At 39.1% G+C, this 19,981-nt stretch overlaps 1 protein-coding gene across 6 annotated transcripts in view; it reads right to left on the bottom strand.

Annotated features, from left to right (window-relative positions):
- Positions 1–19,981, bottom strand: part of CSMD3 (CUB and Sushi multiple domains 3) — a 1,175,227-nt gene that overhangs the window by 527,299 nt on the left and 627,947 nt on the right. For all 6 annotated transcript variants that reach the window (XM_075825814.1, XM_075825808.1, XM_075825809.1 and 3 more), the window contains 3 exons: positions 13,694–13,815; positions 7,506–7,609; positions 5,552–5,664 (listed from right to left, as the gene is read on the bottom strand). In XM_075825814.1, the coding sequence (XP_075681929.1) occupies positions 5,552–5,664; positions 7,506–7,609; positions 13,694–13,815 (339 nt within the window). The remainder of the gene's footprint in view (positions 1–5,551; positions 5,665–7,505; positions 7,610–13,693; positions 13,816–19,981) is intronic.

Below are 19,981 nucleotides of genomic sequence, written 5' to 3'. Positions count from 1 at the left end.
CCAATGTGCCAAGCCCTCACAATAGAATCCTCACTTCTTCTGTCCAGTAAATGTATTCCAGATAATAATGGCTTCAGGAGGATCGTCCTTAATGTCCATAAGAGAGCTAAATGTAACAAAATACCTTTCACATGGAGAAAAGTCAATGAGTTGAACTCCTGTATTCTACCACCAAAAAACTAAAATGCAGAATCTATACAGTTAGAACCAGTGTCTGGAAATTTAATTTTAAATTTTGTATTAAAATACATACGACGCATTTCAAGCTGCTCTAACCTCTTTCTCAGTTTCACATGTTTGAAATATCCTCAAATCATGTTGTGCTTTTTGTAGTAAACATCTTAACACTAAATTTCCAGACAGTGATTCTTAATTTAGAATGACAGTTCCCAATGGATCCTGCATTTTCATTCTTTGATGGTTCTTTTTTCGAGGTCTTCTATGGGGAGGTCGGCAGGCTGGAGCAGCGGTGATATATACCTGAGCACATCAGACAATACATTTCTCAGGCTTTTCAAATACTGCCAAAAAAAACCAAAATGCATCTGAAAAAGCATTTTTTAAATACCTGCACATTTTTACAATGCGTTTCAGCCGTAAGCCGACCATAAAATTCATAACCAGATTACATTTAAAACACTTCAAAAAGCGTCTTTCAGATGCGCTTTTTATTGGCAGCATTTTAATACGTGTGTAACCCAGTCTTTGTAGTGTATTGTTTCATGTGAGAGCTGCTCCAGCCTGCCGACCTCTTCATACAAGACTTCAAAAAAACAACCACCAAAGAGCAAAAACGCGAAAATAAATGGAACAAAAACGCTCAATGTAAACCCAGCCTCAGAGTTGTGTCTAGTGAGCATATTCACTTACTTTTATTACCCCTTATATTGGGGTTTTGCACTATGGAGCGCTTCTTGTGTTTTACTGTTTGCTAAATACTGTATTCTGAGAAGACTAGACAAGAAAGGAACCACTCATAAATGTTCATCAATAACCGTAATGTTAAAATATATAGATAAAATTCAGGATAGATGCAGTATAATTTACTGGAAAAAAATTACATAGTGCAGAATATATTTATCATAGGATTCTACAGTGATTTCTCCAAAGACACAGAAAAACAGAATTTTGGTGACAGACGTAGATCCACACGATACAAAAACACCACAAAACAATTATTTTTTTGGCCCCAGTTCTTACTATTTATCACTTTTAATAACTATTTTAACCCATTTTCATCATTAAAATTAACAAGCAGTCGCAACCAGAATTATATGCCCACCACCTGTACCTTGGTGGCATGTTGACGCCAGTGGCCCACTTATTAATTAGACCCAACATCATGCAACTGCCAGCTGTATCTAGAATATAGAAATAGAAAAAGAAAAAAAAACACATAATAAGGGAAGAGCGGGCAACTGAAATGCCAGCCCTTCCATAATGCCCAGCCCACTGAGCAGCAGCCTTATATTCAGCGGTTGTCCGGTCACCTGACTCCACTCCAACCAACCGCAGGTAGAGATGTCTTATGTAGTGCGGTGCAACACTTTACTTTATGAGAATACCAAATGGATTTTTTTTATATCCAATTTGACATGTTTTATGAATAATGGCGATGATTATTATTATTATTATTATTATTATTATTATTAGGTTATTATAAGTACACCGTTGCAAACAGATTCTTTCATTACAAAAGGACATCGTTTTTACCCTTGTGATGGTTAAAATGCAAAACTGCGTACATTTACTGTATCATAGTTCAAGTCTCTGTCAAAATAGAAAATAACAAACATGTTTATTGCTATAGCATTTATGAAATTATAATATTCATTCAATTCACAGGAGAAGTAGTCCGGAGGTTATGTGCACTGACTGACAGCAACATCGAGAATCTTTCAAGAGACATCACTTGAATTTCAGTGTCAGTCTCTCCTGACCTTGAAACAAGTGATTTTGTCTCTCTCTGTCCCAGCAGCCAAAATGCCTAGTAAGCGTAATTGCGCAAAGAAAATGTGCCAGAAATATTCTGGGCTGGATAAGCAGAGCGACAGAAAGTCCATATTAGCAAAATTAGTAAATAACTAGTTACCTATATTAAAACGATGTAAAAACAACAAATATCAAAAAGCCTTTGTCTACTGTGATCAGGGCTCAGCAACCTTCGGCACTCCAGCTGTTGTGAAACTACAATTCCCAGCATGCCCTGGCAGTTTTTGGCTGGATTAATGGAGTCTTTGGCTGTTTAGTTGTTGTTTCACAACAGCTGGAGCGCCGAAGGTTGCTGACACCTCTTCTTGATAGATATGTAGGATGTAAAAAATAGCCTCTTTTTAAGATATATTTCTTTAAAAAAAAATCTTAAAATCAATTTTCACCCTTGAATACCATTTTATTTTTTAAATTAAAATTTGTTTTAATTAATTTAATTTCGGACTTTACTGCATACATATATATATATAATGGATCACCTGAGCTCTACCTAGTGGTGGCTGCCAGCAGTGTAAATGACTGTGTTAGGGTATGTTCACAATTGGCTGATTAGCTGCGGATTTTCCGCAACTAATTTTACTATGGAAATTCCACAGTGTATTACAGTAGCAGCAAAGTGGAAGAGATTTCAACAAATCTCATCCACACACAGCAAAAAAAATCCGCTAAGAAAACGTTCATAAATTGACCTGCGATGCGTTTTTTTTAAAATCCGCATCACGTCAATTTATGCTGCAGAATCACTAAACTATTGTTGCAGGTTTTTAATGGATAGGTAAAACCTGGAGCAAATAGCAAATGTTGCGATTTTTGCACCAGAAAATCTGCTGTTCCGCCACAAAATCGCAAATCAGAAAAAATGTCATGGGCTGCAGTTTCATCACAGGAGACTGGAATGCACAAAGAACAGAGGGACGCATCGCTATGGCAACGTCAGTGAGGTAAGCATTGGCTTTTTTTTTCCATCTCTGTTTTCCACAGTGAAGATTCCAGCCAAAAATCTGCACCTCAATTTGGTGCAGTTTTTCGTCTGGAATTCCTTGTGGGTTCTAGGTCGGATACGCTGCATACTTTTATACAGCGTATCTGCCTGTGTACTTGTATCTCTCCATCAACCCCATAGACAGTGAATAGAGCGGCAGGGCGCATGCATTCAAACTCCTCCTAACTTTAATCGTGCAGAAAGGAGGAGCAATAGTCATGATACCCCCTAGTGATCGATGCGGGTCCCAGCAGTGGGGTCCCCATCGATAATGCATTCCTCACCTAGGGGATAAACGTTCTTAGTGGGAAATCCCCTTTAAGGTCAGCAGAGGACTTAAGGATTAGAAGAACAGACCTCTGACCCCTATAAAGATATATTATAAAATAAATCAGCACTAAATGTTGGACCTAAAAATAACATGATGTTAAAAAGTAGACATTCATTTTAGGGGTTCACTATTGATGGCCTATCCCTAGTATAGGCCATCAGATCGGTGGGGGTCCATCTCATGTCACACCCACCGATCAGCTGTATGAAGGTGTTGTGGCGTTTGTCAGAACCCCTTCATTTTTTACCAAGTACAGCGCAGTCGATTTGTTGTAGTGCCTGTGCCTGGTGCTGCAGCTCAGTCCTATTCACTTGAATGGAACTGAGCTGCAGTACCCGGCACAACTACATGGCGATGTGCCTGGTAAACGACTAGGCGGATGAGGCGTAAGCCTAAAAATAGACTATCAATATCAAATTTACAGAAAATCGCATTTGGATGTGGGTCTTTTCACTGCATAGGGTAGAGGTGAGCAGCAGCAGACAACTGCGGAGAAGCTTTTTAGGCAGAAATGAGGGAATCAATACGCTTGATTTGCAGATTTACAAATTGATTCCTGATCTGTCCACAATAAGTACACAATGGATGAATCACTTAGCTGAGTTAGTGAATCGCTGTCAATGAAGTAGAGCAAAAACTCTGCAAATTAATTCCCCTAGTGTATTCTAAAGGTTAGTGAATCGGCGAATTGCCGGAATCAGCATCTCAGGTACATCAATTCTCCTTTTTCAATGCTTTGTGGATGAAGAAAAAGTAACAGAAATAAACAAACTAATATCACAGCACTCAGTAAGAGTTGTTCTACTGAAAATTGCAACAAAGTATTCACCTTGCAGTAAGTCTATGGTGTGACATGTGCTAACAAGAAAGAAACTGGGGTGTAGCTTTGTAGGGGTACAAGGGTTACAGTTGCACACAGGCCCGACGGCCCCTCTGACATAAAGGAATACACCAGTATTATAAATTACACATTTTGCGCTGGACCCAGTAACTTCAAGTTACATCTTGAAGCTTATAAAACAACAGTCTTCATTAGAGATGACAGAATTTATTCGCTGGTGGCAAGAGTCAATATAAATCAAGCCAGGTATGGGAGGAAGCATATCAAGAAAGACTTGAGAAATGTTATATGTATACTCTCTAGGAGAGAAGGTCAAGTGGCAATATGATTGAAATCTTTAAATATGCTCAGGGATCACATAAGGCTCAGGAGTAGAGGAGTAGAAAAATAACTCAAGAACTCGAGTGTAAAATCTCAAGCAAGAACAGCGGGTAAGATCAGGAAGAATCTGTCTCCGTTTCATATATTTATGATTTACTTTTATTTGTTTCATATTCTCTCATCTATGTAAGTTGAAACAACAGTTTTGATAGACTTGAGGTTAACAGCAAGACAGAAAGTTTATTCCCATCATGTTTGTGTTAAGTTAAGGAGGTTCCATCTTCAATATAGGGAAGGATTCTTTACAGTAATAGTGGTTAAACCAGCTTTCCCATCATAGAAAGTGATGACATATATCGCTAGGATATGCTATCACTGCCTGATCAGTGGGGTTTTGACTTCCAGGTGATCCAGGGAATCAGTCTGCTGCACTACATAAGTTATACTCAATGACACTCACGGCCTCCCACTGTGCATTTTAATGGAGATGTGTTGAAGTTCCCTGCAAAGCGGGTTTGCGAAGAATTGCTGTGCAGGAGATTTGAAAAAGGTTGCTTGATCCCTTAATTTTCAAGATTGGTCATAATGGAATGGCATATCCTAGCTATATGCCATAATATTACAAAAAAATATTATAGTCACCCAAGCCCCTCTAAAGCATTGAACCCGGGAAAGCTCCTGACGTCTCTGTCCATATATGAAAAGTGATGTCAGGAGCTACAGTGTCAGAGTTCCCGGGCAGAACATCGCAAGCACTCTGGCTGGGGACTCCAGCCCTGAAAAAGTATTTTAACAGGTGTACAAGTGGCATACCTGAAAATGCAGTATTAGGAATTATTTTTTGGGGTTATTTATCCTGAAGTTCTGATCTTGGGCCATGATTGAATACTGTAAGAGCAGAATTGAAATAGTTTCTGGCCTAAAACCGGGTTCCATCCAGATATGAGCTCTAACCTCGACAATCACTTCTGTGTTATAAAAGGGAAGTAACAACCTCTATGTACACTACAAAATGGCACCAATAGTGTTACCATTCATGTAACAATAGATACATAAATGTAATGGTCATTTGTGAGTTTCTTACCTTTGTAGTTCACCTTAAATCCAATTGATCCAATACTGTCATCAGTTTGTAGATGTAACCACATCTGATTGTTAATGCTTACAATTAAGTCTGGAACAAAGCTTCCAGATAACCTATAGTAAAATGAGAAGTTAAGTAAAATGAGATGTATCAGCTGTGGAAGTTAAGGTACACTAAATACTTTATTTTGGTATTTACTGAATGGAACCATTTTCATAGGATGGAAATGACAAATTTAAAGTAAATCTCTGATTAAACATAACATTTCAGTTTTTGCCCTAATATTAACTAAACCTGTATGACCCAATATCTGCTTACCTGGGTTTGTTACTAGATATTACAATCTGAGATAGATTTAATGTGTAGGTACATAGGGCATCATACATTTCAAAAAGCAGAAAAGCCTGATAAGTACATAATATCTTGCGAGATTTGCCCAACTAAAAACGGAATATTTCCTTTGAAATGTATCTCACTTATTGGATCCAGCCATGATTTTAAGGAAATACATACATATAAACCCATCAACCATAACATTAAAATCACCTTACTTATATTGTGTAGATCTCCCTAATGCCGTCAAAACAGCTCTGACCCATTGAGATACGGACTCCACAAGACCTCTAAAGGTGTTCTGCAGTATCTGGCACCAAGATGTTAGCAGCAGATTCTTTAAGTCCTGTAAGTTGTGAGGTGCGGCCTCCATGGATCGGACCTGTTTTCTAGCACATTCCACAGATGCTCAATCAGATTGAGATCTGGAGAATTTGGAGGACAAGTCAACACCTTGAACCCTTTGCCATGTTACTCAAACCATTCCTGAACAATTTTTGCAGTGTGGCAGGATGCATTATTCTCTCGAAAAAGGACACTGTTATTAGGGAATAACATTGTGATGAAGGGGGTGCTTGGTCTGCAACAATGTTTAAGTAGCTGGTACTTGTCAAAGTAACATCCACATGAATGTCAGGACCAAAGATTTGTAAGCAGAACATTGCCCAGAGCATCACACTGCCTCCACCATTGGGTCTTCTTCCCATAGTGCATCCTGTTGCCATTTCTTTCCCAGGTAAGTGGCCTGGCCGTCCACATAATGTAGAAAAAAATTGACTCATCAAACCATATATTCACTTCTAGTGGTGGACAGTGGTCAGCATGGGAGCTCTAAACAGTCTGCATCTATGAAGCCCCAAAAAAAGCCATCTGCGATGCCATGTGTGATCTGGCATTTTTCTATCATAACCAGCATTAACCGCTTCAGCATGTGCTACAGTAGCTCTTCTTTGGAATCGGACCAGGCAGGCTAGCCCACGTTACACATGCGCACCAATGAGCCTTGGACGCTCATGATCCTGTCACTGGAAATCTTTTTGTAGGTACTATACTGGAAACACCCCACAAGGCCTGCTATTTTGGAGATGCTCTAACCCAGTTGTCTAGCCATCACAATTATGCTTGTCCATTTTTTCTGCTTACTAGACATTAACGGCAAGTACTGACTGTTCACTTGATGCCTACTATATCCCACTGATTGACAGGCGCCGCTGTAACGAGACAATCAATGTTACTCATTTGCCTTTTAGTGGTTTTAATGTTATGTCTGCTCAGTGGCTTTAATGTTATGTCTAATGTATGTATGTATATATATATATATATATATATATATATATATATATATATATATATATGTGTATATATGTATGTATGTATATATATGTATATATATATATATATATATATATATAAAAGATGTATAATGGATTATATGAATAAATATGAGGGAGAGCAGGAATATAGTTATGTTGGGACTGGTGGGGCATGTGCCCTAGGTGCTAAAAGTAGATAAAAAAAAAAATTTGGCTACAGTATACATAAACACTTGCACAAAATAAAGCGTATAATAAACACGTGGACCTCAAATTCTGTGAAAACTCCAAGTTGAATTGACACTTACTGGTGCAAAACTGTTTTTGGATCACCAACCTCTCCTCCATCCCCTATGGTCAGAGTATCATAGCCTATTTCCAGATCAAATTCTTCAAAATTTATTTGAATTACCTAAAGGAAAAGTATTTACAGTAGTTATTGCATTCTAAATCTTATAATAAATATCCCAATATATACACAATAAAAAAATTCCAAAATTCCAAAATGAAAAACAGTAATTCATATGCACCTTGAATGAATAACTCTAGTCAATATAGTTTATAATTGTTCATAAAATTCCTGTTTTTATTTTAACCAATATGTTACAGAATTTGAGTTTCTTCTTTAATGCTGTGTTCATCTTGTGAAACATAAAATCTAAGTAATAAACAGTGGCAGCAGAATGAGGAGGCACCATGTGGTCAAAGCTCCACTAACTTCCTTCTGAATGGATTGTTAATATTATTTAATGTACAATAATATCATAGTCGTTGAGATCTTCAGCAAGTACCGGTCTAGGCAACTTTTTTTAATTTTAGTTCTTATATAAATAGTGATGCACAATACATTGACGTTGCTCAATTGAACCTATTTATTTACATAGGGTCCTGGTTAATCTACAGAACAGTGCAGGAGTGTTTTTCATGGCTACTGAATTTTTCGTTTATAGTGTTTAATACAATTCATACTGAATAAAAACAAAAATCATCAGTTTGATTTTCAAGCTAATATCATAATACACCACATTTCAGGGGTGTACATAGAGGAAGGGGATCCCATAGCAAAATAGGAGCTCTTTATTGTGCTGGAGATCTCAAAGACAGATGGACAACCGAGCAAGAAAGAGAAGAAATTGATCTTGAAGGAAATTTTTGTCAAAGAATGGTCAAGGTTTTTTTTATTTTGGGTAATTTGGAGGATAGATGGCTGAACTAGATGGACTTGTGCCTTTTCTCTATGTTATTATGTTGCATTAGAATACATTTAAAGAGGACCTGTCAGTAGGTCATACAAGTTGAACTGGTTAACTGACCTGAATAGCGTTGTCTCCCTGATTCCAGCATTTTTTTTTTCTTGACACCCCCATCCCGTTCTAGAGATATAATCCACTGTTGTGTTGGCTCCCTCTATGCTAATTTGCTATAGTTAGCCAACAGGGTGGAGCTAACTTCCTGGCCTCTGATGCTGACCAATCAGCGAGACAGCTTAAGGCTAGTTCACGCCCTGTTGGCTAACTACAGAAAATTAGCACATAAAAAGCCAACACAGCAGCGGGTCATATCTCTGGAACGGGGGGTTGCAGAAAATAAAACCAGTGCTGGAATTAGGGAGTCAGAGCTATTCAGGTTAACACTACACAACTGACGTTGTATTGATAATAATAGATATACGTTCACTTGTGTTCAAAGTAAGTATCACTGCCTATATGAACGATTAAAATTGAATTTTATTGTAGACATCCAAGACTAAAAATGGGCTGAATAGCCAAAGAAACTATTAGAGGCGTAAGCACGGTGACCAGTCGGGGGGTGCAAGTGGATATTGTATTTGTCTGTGTACACCTCCAAATGCCTAAAGAATTCTCCCCCTTTTAAGTTATGATATATACACCTGGTCATCCATGCAACTAGAACTGTGTCCCAACGCATTTCAGCACCCCTTGAAGAAATATAGCAGAGAACCACTAGGAGGCTACTCCCCAATGTACAGCGGAGTAGCCTCCTAGTGGTTCTCTGCTATATTTCTTCAATCTACATTATCATGATGATGGAGCTCCTTTTCATGTTTAAGTGTCTTTCTCACTCTACCTATTGCCAGCAATTGTCCACCAGCTTGTCCACATGGCCGCCTAATGATCCCTGGTTACTAGGGATGCTTTGTTTCCTCTCACCCGCGGCTTCACTGTGCATCCGGGGGCTCGCCTCGTTCAGGTGACGTCAACAACGTGTGCCTGTATGGTCGCCCTGCTTACGTCTCCAATAGTTTCTTTGGCTATTCAGCCCATTTTTAGTCTTTGATGTCTACAATAAAATTCCATTTTAATCGTTCATATAGGCAGTGATACTTACTCAGAGCTATTCAGGTAAATAAACCGGTTCAACTTATATGATCTAGTGACAGGTCCCCTTTAAATAGACCATGCAGTAATATGTATAATCTGGATACTTTATTTATTTACAGGACTCTATAAGCTTTAATAAATATACAGGATACGCTGTTTTACATGGTAAATTGACATGATATATAATATCTATCGTATATTGTGCTAGCTTTCATTTTAGTTTTGCTGCTGGAAATCTATCACAGCTAGTGTAAACCATTTTTTTTTGGCATAGAAAAGTCACAAATTTTGATACATCATATATGTGTTAAAATGTTTGACTTTTTTGAAAAGTGGTGAGAAAAATGGCTGTGGTTAGGTGGGTGGGGATTGCCTCCGTAAAAAAAAATGGACAAATTTACTATAATTTACTCCAGAAATTGGCAAATATTAGAGCTCAAATCCACGCTTGCTGAAAGCAGGTGTAAATATAAATTTCGGATATACAGACAGCTAGAGATGCATCAAGTTTAATCAATTTGGCTGATTTTACTCCAATAAAGTCTCGATTAAGACTGGCATATGAAACACTATTCTAAGTAAGTATTCCCAGATGGCTTTCACAGACACCCCAGTGCACGATGTCCATAAATGACCTATTCTTTATAATTACCATCATAACATAATAGATGTTTAGGTAATCTATGCTGTTTATTTTATCAGATATATCACAGATGAACTGAAAGGAACATTGCTTTTACAAATAAAAAAATAATAATATTACCGGCATTACATTTTCTTAACTTTTGTGACAAGTACCTGGTAGAAATGACCAATTTCATGTTTTTAGACATAGCCCTATGCCTGAAAGAAAGCACTAATGATACATGAGTTCACTCAATTGCACCAAGAGCTTTAGGAATTTGAGCAATATTGTAAAAGTCATGTTTAATTTCAGCCTCACTGCAAGGCTCTGTGGGGAATTTAATGAACGGTTTTTAATACCTGCTTTAATATCAAATATCAAATGCTGAAAGCAATGTAGTGAAAACCGAATTCTGCCAGAGTGTTCTATTTGTCCTACTCCAGGTTTTTAAGAGCTTAGAAGGATCACAGAATTTGTTTTATCTATATAAATTGTAATTTTGCCCACTTTTTTAGGTTGAGAGTGTGATTGACAACGGTCACACAGTATAACGTTTATAAGGGTACATGGGGTTAATCTCCAATGCCACACACAAAGGGCATTAGGTGAAAATGAAACCCATTTAGGGCCACTGTTGGACTGTAGTACTTTGGGTCCACTAATGGATGATTCTGAGGGCTCACCCTACATTTAGACCCTCAGACACTCCATCCTAGGACCCACCCTACATTTATGCAGAACATGTGCACATCTAGCTTTAACTGCATCACAATCTTTATTGTTATCATTGCGCACACAGGACAGATCATCAATAAGATGGGATATTTGTGAATCATCCCATAAGATATAGACCCAAGTGGTTAGTTATTAACTCCAATGTAGCACACAATGGGCTTGTCATCTGTTGTACCTTTGTGTGCCATTATTTTGTCAGATCCTGGGCCCACCTGAGGATTTTCTGCTACTCTGGTGGGCCGTATTACAGATTAGGTGCCCATGGTCAATATTGAACCTCAATGTGCCTCCTATTTAAACAGATGCATACGGTAAATTGATATGGAATCTATGAGAAGAAGAAATGTAATGTTCTACTCCATGCAGTATTACAAAGCTATGGCTTTTAATGGAGAATATTGCTCCTCAGAGAGAAACCATACTGGGGCACGAGGCTTGTCTACAGCTTCTCAAAACTGACTTGTAGTGAATCTATGTGTCATAGTATTGAGTCCGTGCACACCCTTAAGGCACTATTACAATTTTGGCCGGTGCAACGAGCTCCGATCACTCATCCCCATATGTTATTATCATGTTGGCAGCGCTTCTTCCTGTTTACAGAGAGATGCGCTGCCGACAACTATATTTTTTCAGTTTTTTTAAATAATACGTTCAGCAGATGATCGAGCGTTTGCTAGTTCATCTGCTGATCGCTGCCCTGTTTACACGGGGCAATTATCGGCAATGAGTGTTCTATGAATGCTTGTCTGCCCGATAATTGCAAAGTGTAAATGGGCCTTTACAGTCCGGAGGAGAACTATTGCCGAGCCTTTAGCGTACAACATGTAAATTAACTATTGTCCCTCTGCCACTCAGGGATTGAGTTTATCATCCATGAAAACCTGTCTCCTATAAGTTCCACACTATCAATGTAAGCTATTAAAAAATTGACTGGATGATAAACTTCCCTGAGGGCACCTATTATTGAAATGCATGGCCTTTGGTAATATTCATGCCACTCGCACTAAACTACGAGATGTTCTTATTCCCATAACATTTAGGATGGGAATATTGCAGCAGGATCCAACAAGTCTTTTGCTCTTCAGAGAATTCCGTATCAATGAGAGCGTATTAAAAACATGGCTGAAGTGGCTTAGGAGGATTGTAATCCACATGACTGGATGAATGTTCGTAACTCACTATAAAATAAATCTAATTGGCTGCCATGGTTACTGTATTTTTTGTATCATACAAGAGGGACTTTAGAAGGAGATCAAGGATTGGCATTTATTTAGAGAGCACTAAATAAAATACACAAATCAACTGAGAAAATAGATCAAATCCGAACATTCCAAAAATAAAAAATTATGCAATATTTATCATCCCAATAAGTTGTCAAATAATTGAAGCCATGTAGGTTGGATCCACAAGGCCATAATACGGCCACATCTTTGGGTCTGTGTTATGCCTGCAATGGCCAAAGGCCCATTACTCTACCGAACTGAAATTAAATCATCATAGGGGTACTCGCCCATAACTCGGACCCTAATACGCATCAGAGTGAAACTGGTCATAGGTTTACAAAAATGTTCTTTGTTTTTTTTATTCTGAGTGCGATTCCAGTCACATACGATTGATATTTTTGTCTACAGTAGTAATGTAGTCAGGGCTAGTGAAGTAAAGAATTATTTTTTTGTCTGTCAGGGCAATGACTGAAAGTGCTTGAAAATGAACAGCTTTTTTTCAGAACCAGAAATACACTCAGTAACTTATTTTCTCCCACTCGTCTTGATAGGTTATACAAAGAATATTATTCTGCCGACACGATTGGATTGGTATTCTGGTAGAAAAATTGATTTTATTATTTTATGTCATTAAACTTCACCCTTAAATTTCATTTCAATAGTGACTGGTTCTGCTCTTGGACATTCAGTAAATCCCTGCATTAATATTCAGTGCTATGTTCTCTGGGATCTATGATTTATTAAGGGATTTGTTGAACATTAGAGGAACATGGATGCTGTCTTCTAGAAACAGCGCTACCCCTGTTCATGGGTTGTGTCTGGTATTACAGCTTGGCTCCATTGAAGTGAACAGGGCTAAGTAGAAACACTGCACAGAACATTCGGACAGGTGTGGCACCTCATTTTGAATAAAAAAACAACCATGTTTTTCTAATCATGGACAAACCATTTAAATTAGCCAGGACCAGTCTTAGAGATGTGTGACCGATATGGTCCTATAGGGCAAATTGTCCACCCGTGCTGTAGGGACGGCCACAGATGGCCTTGAACCATGGACTTGTGATCACCATAGATCTTAATGATAACTGTATAGCAGTTTTATTTAGACATTGTAGAGCTGTCATTTTGTCATTTATGTTGCCATTATTTAAACACTGTGTGATAATACTGTTATTGAGACTAATGTATTTGGTCAACATATGGTACGGTTACTTAATAGACAGATATATATGATATATATAGTTAGATATGACATAGATAGATAGATAGATAGATAGATAGATAGATAGATAGATAGATAGATATGAGATAGATAGATAGATAGATAGATAGATAGATAGATAGATAGATAGATATGAGAGATAGATAGATAGATAGATAGATAGATAGATAGATAGATAGATAGATAGATAGATAGATAGATAGATAGATAGATAGATAGATAGATAGATATGAGATAGATAGATAGATAGATAGATAGATAGATAGATAGATAGATAGATAGATAGATAGATAGATAGATAGATAGATAGATAGATAGATAGATAGATAGATAGATAAAAATTACTTGCCTTGTTAGAATTTTCTGCAGTGATCACCCAGACACACTGGGCATTACTGTCATATTGAAATGGAAAGTTAGGCGACGTAAATGTGCCACTTGGACCTTGGAGATTAGACCCACAAGTTTTTACTGAAAAAGAAAACAAATTATTAGTGGGGCAAAACTTACAGTCTAACTTAAATAATTGAAAGGAGCTTTATTATTAGAGAATAAAAATTAAAGGGGTTGTACAGTCCTAAGAAATTGATGGCCTATCCTTAGGATAGGCCATCAATAGCTCATTGATCGGGGTCCAACTCCCGGCACCCCACTGCCGATCAGCTGTTTGGAAGGTTCCGCAGCACTCGTACAAGCAATGCTTACCCTTCATTCCCTTTACTGCTCACACTGTGAATCGCTGACACACTTGTAGCGGGAGTTCACAGAATTACAGCCTTCTCCCATTGAAGTGAACAGATTGTAATACTGTGAACCGCTGCTACAAGTGTGTACGAGCGCTGCGGCCCTTTCAAATCAGCTGAGTAGTGCAAGTAGTCGATCCCCGACCGATCAGATAATGATGGCCTATCCTGAGACTGGACAACCTCTTTAAGCACCAGGGACCAACAGGTGACACATGCGAAGATCTTTCTAAATCACCCCTAATATCTCTGCATTCCGGGACCGTTAGTGGGATATATAGCTGAATTTTAAGGTTTTGAGTGAGGTTTGGCTTTCAAATCCATCAATCTTATTTAATGTTTGATTGTAATTTGTAGGAAAAAAATTTAAGTTTGTATTTAAAATAGTGTCCACCTCATAAATTAACATGTCACAGAGACTGTCACAGCTCCAATTTTAGAGGTCACTTTTAAAGGATTCATGAAAATAAAGGATTGTGGCAAGACATATAATTAGTATTCTATTATTTTATTATAATCATTCAACCACTGAAAACCATTATGATAATCTTCACTTACATTATAAGGTCTTTAAAGCTCCTATTCTGCACTTGTCCTGCTTTTAGCCAACCATGCTTAAAGAAAATAAATCACTTTTTTTTCTTACTAATCAAAAATATATAACAAAACATAATTTTTTTTCCCACTATACTATTTCTTGATTGCATATTTTTTGCTTTTCTTTTCTTTACATCAATATGGGGACAGCCTTCTTGGCTGACCTATGAATAACACTCACAGAGATTTGCTTTTCAGAAGGCATCTAGACATGAGAATTGTAAGACAATATATTATTAATTGACTTACATTGACTTACAGTACATTGGACAGTGTTGTGAGCATGCTCTAAGTCATGTGAAGTACTCACTAGATAAGGAGGGGTGAAGGAGCTGAAATGTGTCAATTATCTATTGATAATGATATGATTCTGTGTTATCTGCCTCCAGGAACCTGGACATATGAAAACTTAGCCAGAAATTGCCTATTGACAAGTATAGAAAAATGTTGTGAGCATGCTCTGTGACATGTGCAGAGGATACAGTGCAAGAGGGACAAAGAGACTGAGCATTCCTCATCATTTATTCTCAATGGTGGTTCCTGTGTTATCTGCCTCCAGTTTTATAATGGTGTTACTTTTCATTGTAATCAGTCCTGATGATGAAATGACTGCTAACTTTACCACCAATGTACACAGCACAATCTGAAAGTGACAGCAAGCGTGGCTATTGTGAAGACTCAGTGGCCAGTGGAAAAAATAATAATATTTCAGGACCTTTTTTTTATCATAGATAGTAGCATAAAAAAAAATATGCTACGAATATGAAAACAAAACATATATACAATTTGATCTATACAATAGATCATTTTCTGACAATAGATTATTTTGAAGGTAATACTAGTAAAAGAAAAAAAAAACATTTCCACAGATTTAGTTTTTTCAATTTTAGCTAGACAATACCGAATATGATCAATGATCAAAGGCAGAAGTGGATTCAGAAGGAAAGAAAGGTATAAGGAAAATATTGATAATTTTTTTTTTCTTTTGTATCTACTCCTCTTATGTTTGGCTCATAAAGTCAAAAACTGCACCAAAAAGTGCATTAAAACTGCATGTGTAAACCTGACCTATAATAAGGTCATATTCACATGGAAGATTTTCATGTAACAAAATCCAATTTAAATTTGGCTGACAATAAAAAAAAGAAATCCGAAGCTGACCCTCAAAATTTCTGCTGCAGATTTGCAGCTTCACCTTTTGCGGTTCTGCAAGTGGCTGCATGGCATGGTTTTAGTGGTAGAGTACGCTTGTAAACGGTGCCAAGAAGTGACATGTCACTTCTTCTTTCCCGTGACACGGCTTTCAACTCGCGTGCAGAAAATTTTGGTTTCCAATTAAAATGAATGAGAAACTGTTTTTAATCAGTTTTCACATGTACTTAGCACTGAATATTGCACGGTTTCTGCACCGAAAACCATGTTAAAATCTGCTGTTACAAAAACAAAGCCAGAAAAATTTGGTTGATGGTCAGAGGTAATTCCAGGGTATAGGTGCTAAATAGTCTTGTTAAAAGGAAGGGCCACAACTGAAGATCCTTTTACCATCAAAGAGCTCAGTTTGGTTTGATAACAAATTAGAAACAAGCAACAGTAATAAAGGTGAGTAATAACCAGGGCTTGGATTAAGTCAGAAGGTGTTCACAAGGAGCTCTATGCCGATTGTACAATAGAAAGCTATATGGGTATACAGTATATGTATACTAAATAATCGGAATCATACGATAACAAGTGATTACAAACAATTGCATTAACAACCAGATGTAAGAGTAAAACATATCTGTCTGTCAGTGGAGTTGAAGATGTTAAGTAATTCTAAAGAATTGGATTTTCTTGGCAACACATGATGGGTTCCAATGGGAAACCGGAGAAACTAGAGTATCAAAATGGGTTTGCTGTTCCTAATTAGTTTAATTAATTAACTTGTCAATGATTTATTTGCTCAAGTAAGACATATTTTTAAAGCTAAATTATTAAATCAAGTTCAGCAAGAGATTAAAATCCTCATAAATCAATGTACTTTTGCATACACAGGGGTAAATATTTGCTATGAAATAGACCTATCCTTAAATACCCACAAACCTTAAGGAAGTTAGCTCTTTACAAATGCTCATTAAAGCTAAATATAGCCAAGTTTTATATAGTAGTATGTTAAGTTTATTACGGACCACTGTTTTTCCTAATGTCTTTATTACCAAAATTCTTAAGTGAGAGCTCTCCTCCCGCCATACCTCCCTTTTATGAAATCATGAGCGGTGCAAAGGGTGCCTAAAATGTTAACATTGCAGCTCTTGTACACCTTTGAAAGGATTTCTTTTTCAATTCAATAATGTTTTATGTGTATTTGAGCAAGCTTTAAATTGAGTCTTTAAATTTTTTTTTTTACTTTTTAAGATACAGTTTCTTTGTGTGCAGAGACGCTGTGACAAAGCCAATTCCATCAGTTCAGCTGACATGATGGCTCGGCCGAGATCGGGTCCTGCGTGTCTCTGACACATAGGATCCAGCTAAGTTATGAACTGAGATGTGATCATTAATAGCTGGATCCTGTGTATCAGAGACACACAGGACAAGCTTTCATATGAGCCATCTGTTCAGCTAAACTGATGGACTCTACTCAGACAGAACGATACAGCTTCTATGTATACAGGATACATAGAAGCTGTATTTTAAAAAAGTAAAAAAAACGAAAGAAAAAACAAAATGTAAATGTTATATGTGTAATGATGGGGGTAGGGAAACAGACAAGTGAGCCCTAATCTACCCGCCACTCAGTCCCTGCCTACTTGCAACGACCCGCCCTAGGCGACGGGGTACAACTGGGCGACGGTCCCTACACTCAATAAGTGAACGACAGACAAACAGACAAGGGAACACAGAACCTAAGGGAAACGGGGCAGTTGCCCACGGCAACACCGTGAGCAACAAGAGTAGTAAATGAGCCGAGTCAAACCAGGAGAGTACGAGGTGCCAAACGCAGAGCAGGAGAGTAGTGAACAAGCCGAGTAAAACCAGGAGAGCACGAGTTACCAAACGCAGAGCAGGAGAGTAGTCAACAAGCCAGGGTCAATATGAAGCAGGGACAAATAGATCAGAAGCTGCAGCAGGGCCAGGAAACCAACAGAGAAGATTCACAAGCAAGGAGGAACAGGAAATGCAGGTATAAATAGAATGAGGGCGGGAGCTAGCTCCGTCTGGCCAGGCTGCGATAGGCTCTCCCACTCCTAAGCCTGCCATCCTGAGTGGTGGAAGATGGAGTCAGTCTCACAGACATAGAAGCAGGTGCAGACTGATTACCTATGGGCGTTGATAAAGAAGCTGTGCCTGGCAGATCCTTTACAGTACCCCCCCTTTTAAGAGGGGCCACCGGACCCTTTCTAAGTGGACCTGGTTTATTGGGGAAACGAAGGTGGAACCTCCTGACCAATATCCCAGCATGAACATCCCGGGCGGGAACCGACGTCCTCTCCTCAGGCCCGTATCCTCTCCAATGGACCAGGTACTGGAGGGAGCCTTGGACCATCCTGCTGTCCACAATCTTGGCCACCTCGAATTCTACCCCCTCAGGGGTGAGAACAGGGACCGGAGGTTTCCTTGAGGGAGCCAAGGACGGGGAGCAGCGTTTAAGGAGGGAGGCATGAAACACGTCGTGTACTCGAAAAGATGGGGGCAACTCCAGTCGGAAGGAGACAGGATTGAGGACTTCAATGACCTTGTACGGCCCTATAAACCGAGGAGCAAACTTCTTGGACGGGACTTTCAGGCGCAAATTTTTTGACGATAGCCACACCAGATCCCCTACCATAAACAAGGGGTTAGCAGAACGTCTTCTATCTGCCTGAGTTTTTTGTATGCTCTGGGATGCCTTTAGGTTCTTCTGAACCTGGGCCCAGACTGTGCACAGTTCCCGATGAACGACTTCTACCTCGGGATTGTTGGAACTACCAGGTGAAACGGAGGAAAACCGTGGGTTAAACCCAAAATTACAGAAAAAGGGGGAGACCCAAGACGAGTTACTGACCCGGTTATTAAGGGAAAATTCGGCGAGGGGAATGAATGAGACCCAATCATATTGACAGTCAGAGATAAAACACCTTAAATATTGTTCTAGAGACTGATCAGTTTGGCCATTAGTTTCAGGATGGAAGGCAGAGGAGAAGGACAGATCAATCTCCAACTTTTTACAGAAGGCTCTCCAAAACAATGAAACAAATTGTACCCCTATGTCAGAAACAATATTGACAGGGACCCCATGGAGACGCAGGATGTGTTTGATAAACAAGGTAGCTAACGTCTTAGCATTGGGTAGTTTCTTGAGGGGCACAAAGTGGCACATCTTACTGAAGCGGTCTACTACAACCCACACCACCGACTTGCCTTGAGATGGAGGCAAATCGGTGATAAAATCCAAGGAGATATGAGTCCAAGGTCTCTGGGGAATGGGCAAAGAACGTAGTAAGCCCGCTGGTCGGGACCTGGGAGTCTTGGACCTAGCACAAACTTCACAAGCGGCGACGTAGGCCTTAACGTCTTTAGAAAACCCAGGCCACCAATAGTTTCTGGCAATGAGGTGCTTGGTACCCAGGATGCCTGGATGACCAGATAGTGCGGAGTCATGATTTTCCCTAAGTACCCTTAGCCGGAATTGCAGGGGAACAAACAGCTTGTCCTCAGGAAGGTTCCCGGGAGCTGAACCTTGATCAGCCGCAATCTCAGAGACTAAATCAGAATCAATAGAGGAAATGATTATACTTGGAGGCAAAATACAAGCAGGATCTTCCTCCGAAGGAGGGCTGGCCATGAAGCTATGCGACAGTGCATCAGCCTTAATATTTTTAGACCCAGCCCTATAGGTAACCAAAAAGTTGAATCTGTTAAAAAATAACGCCCATCGAGCTTGTCTCGGGTTTAGCCTCCGGGCAGATTCTAGGAAAACCAGGTTCTTGTGGTCGGTAAGGACCGTTACCTGGTGCCTAGCCCCCTCCAGGAAGTGGCGCCACTCTTCAAATGCCCATTTAATCGCTAAGAGTTCGCGGTTGCCAATATCATAGTTACTCTCAGTGGGCGAAAACTTCCTGGAGAAGTAGGCACAGGGACGGAGATGGGTGAGGGACCTTGTACCCTGGGACAAGACAGCCCCCACTCCCACCTCGGACGTGTCAACCTCCACGATAAACGGCTCCATTTGGTTGGGCTGAAGCAGCACCGGGGCTGAGATAAAGCACTTCTTAAAGACCTCAAAAACCTGGACAGCCTCAGGAGGCCAGTGGAGGAGATCAGCACCTTTGCGAGTGAGATCC

The sequence above is a fragment of the Rhinoderma darwinii genome, chromosome 5 (assembly GCF_050947455.1).
Source record: "Rhinoderma darwinii isolate aRhiDar2 chromosome 5, aRhiDar2.hap1, whole genome shotgun sequence".
NCBI classification, from domain to species: Eukaryota; Metazoa; Chordata; class Amphibia; order Anura; family Rhinodermatidae; genus Rhinoderma; species Rhinoderma darwinii.
This window is presented reverse-complemented; position numbering and strand designations above follow the sequence as displayed.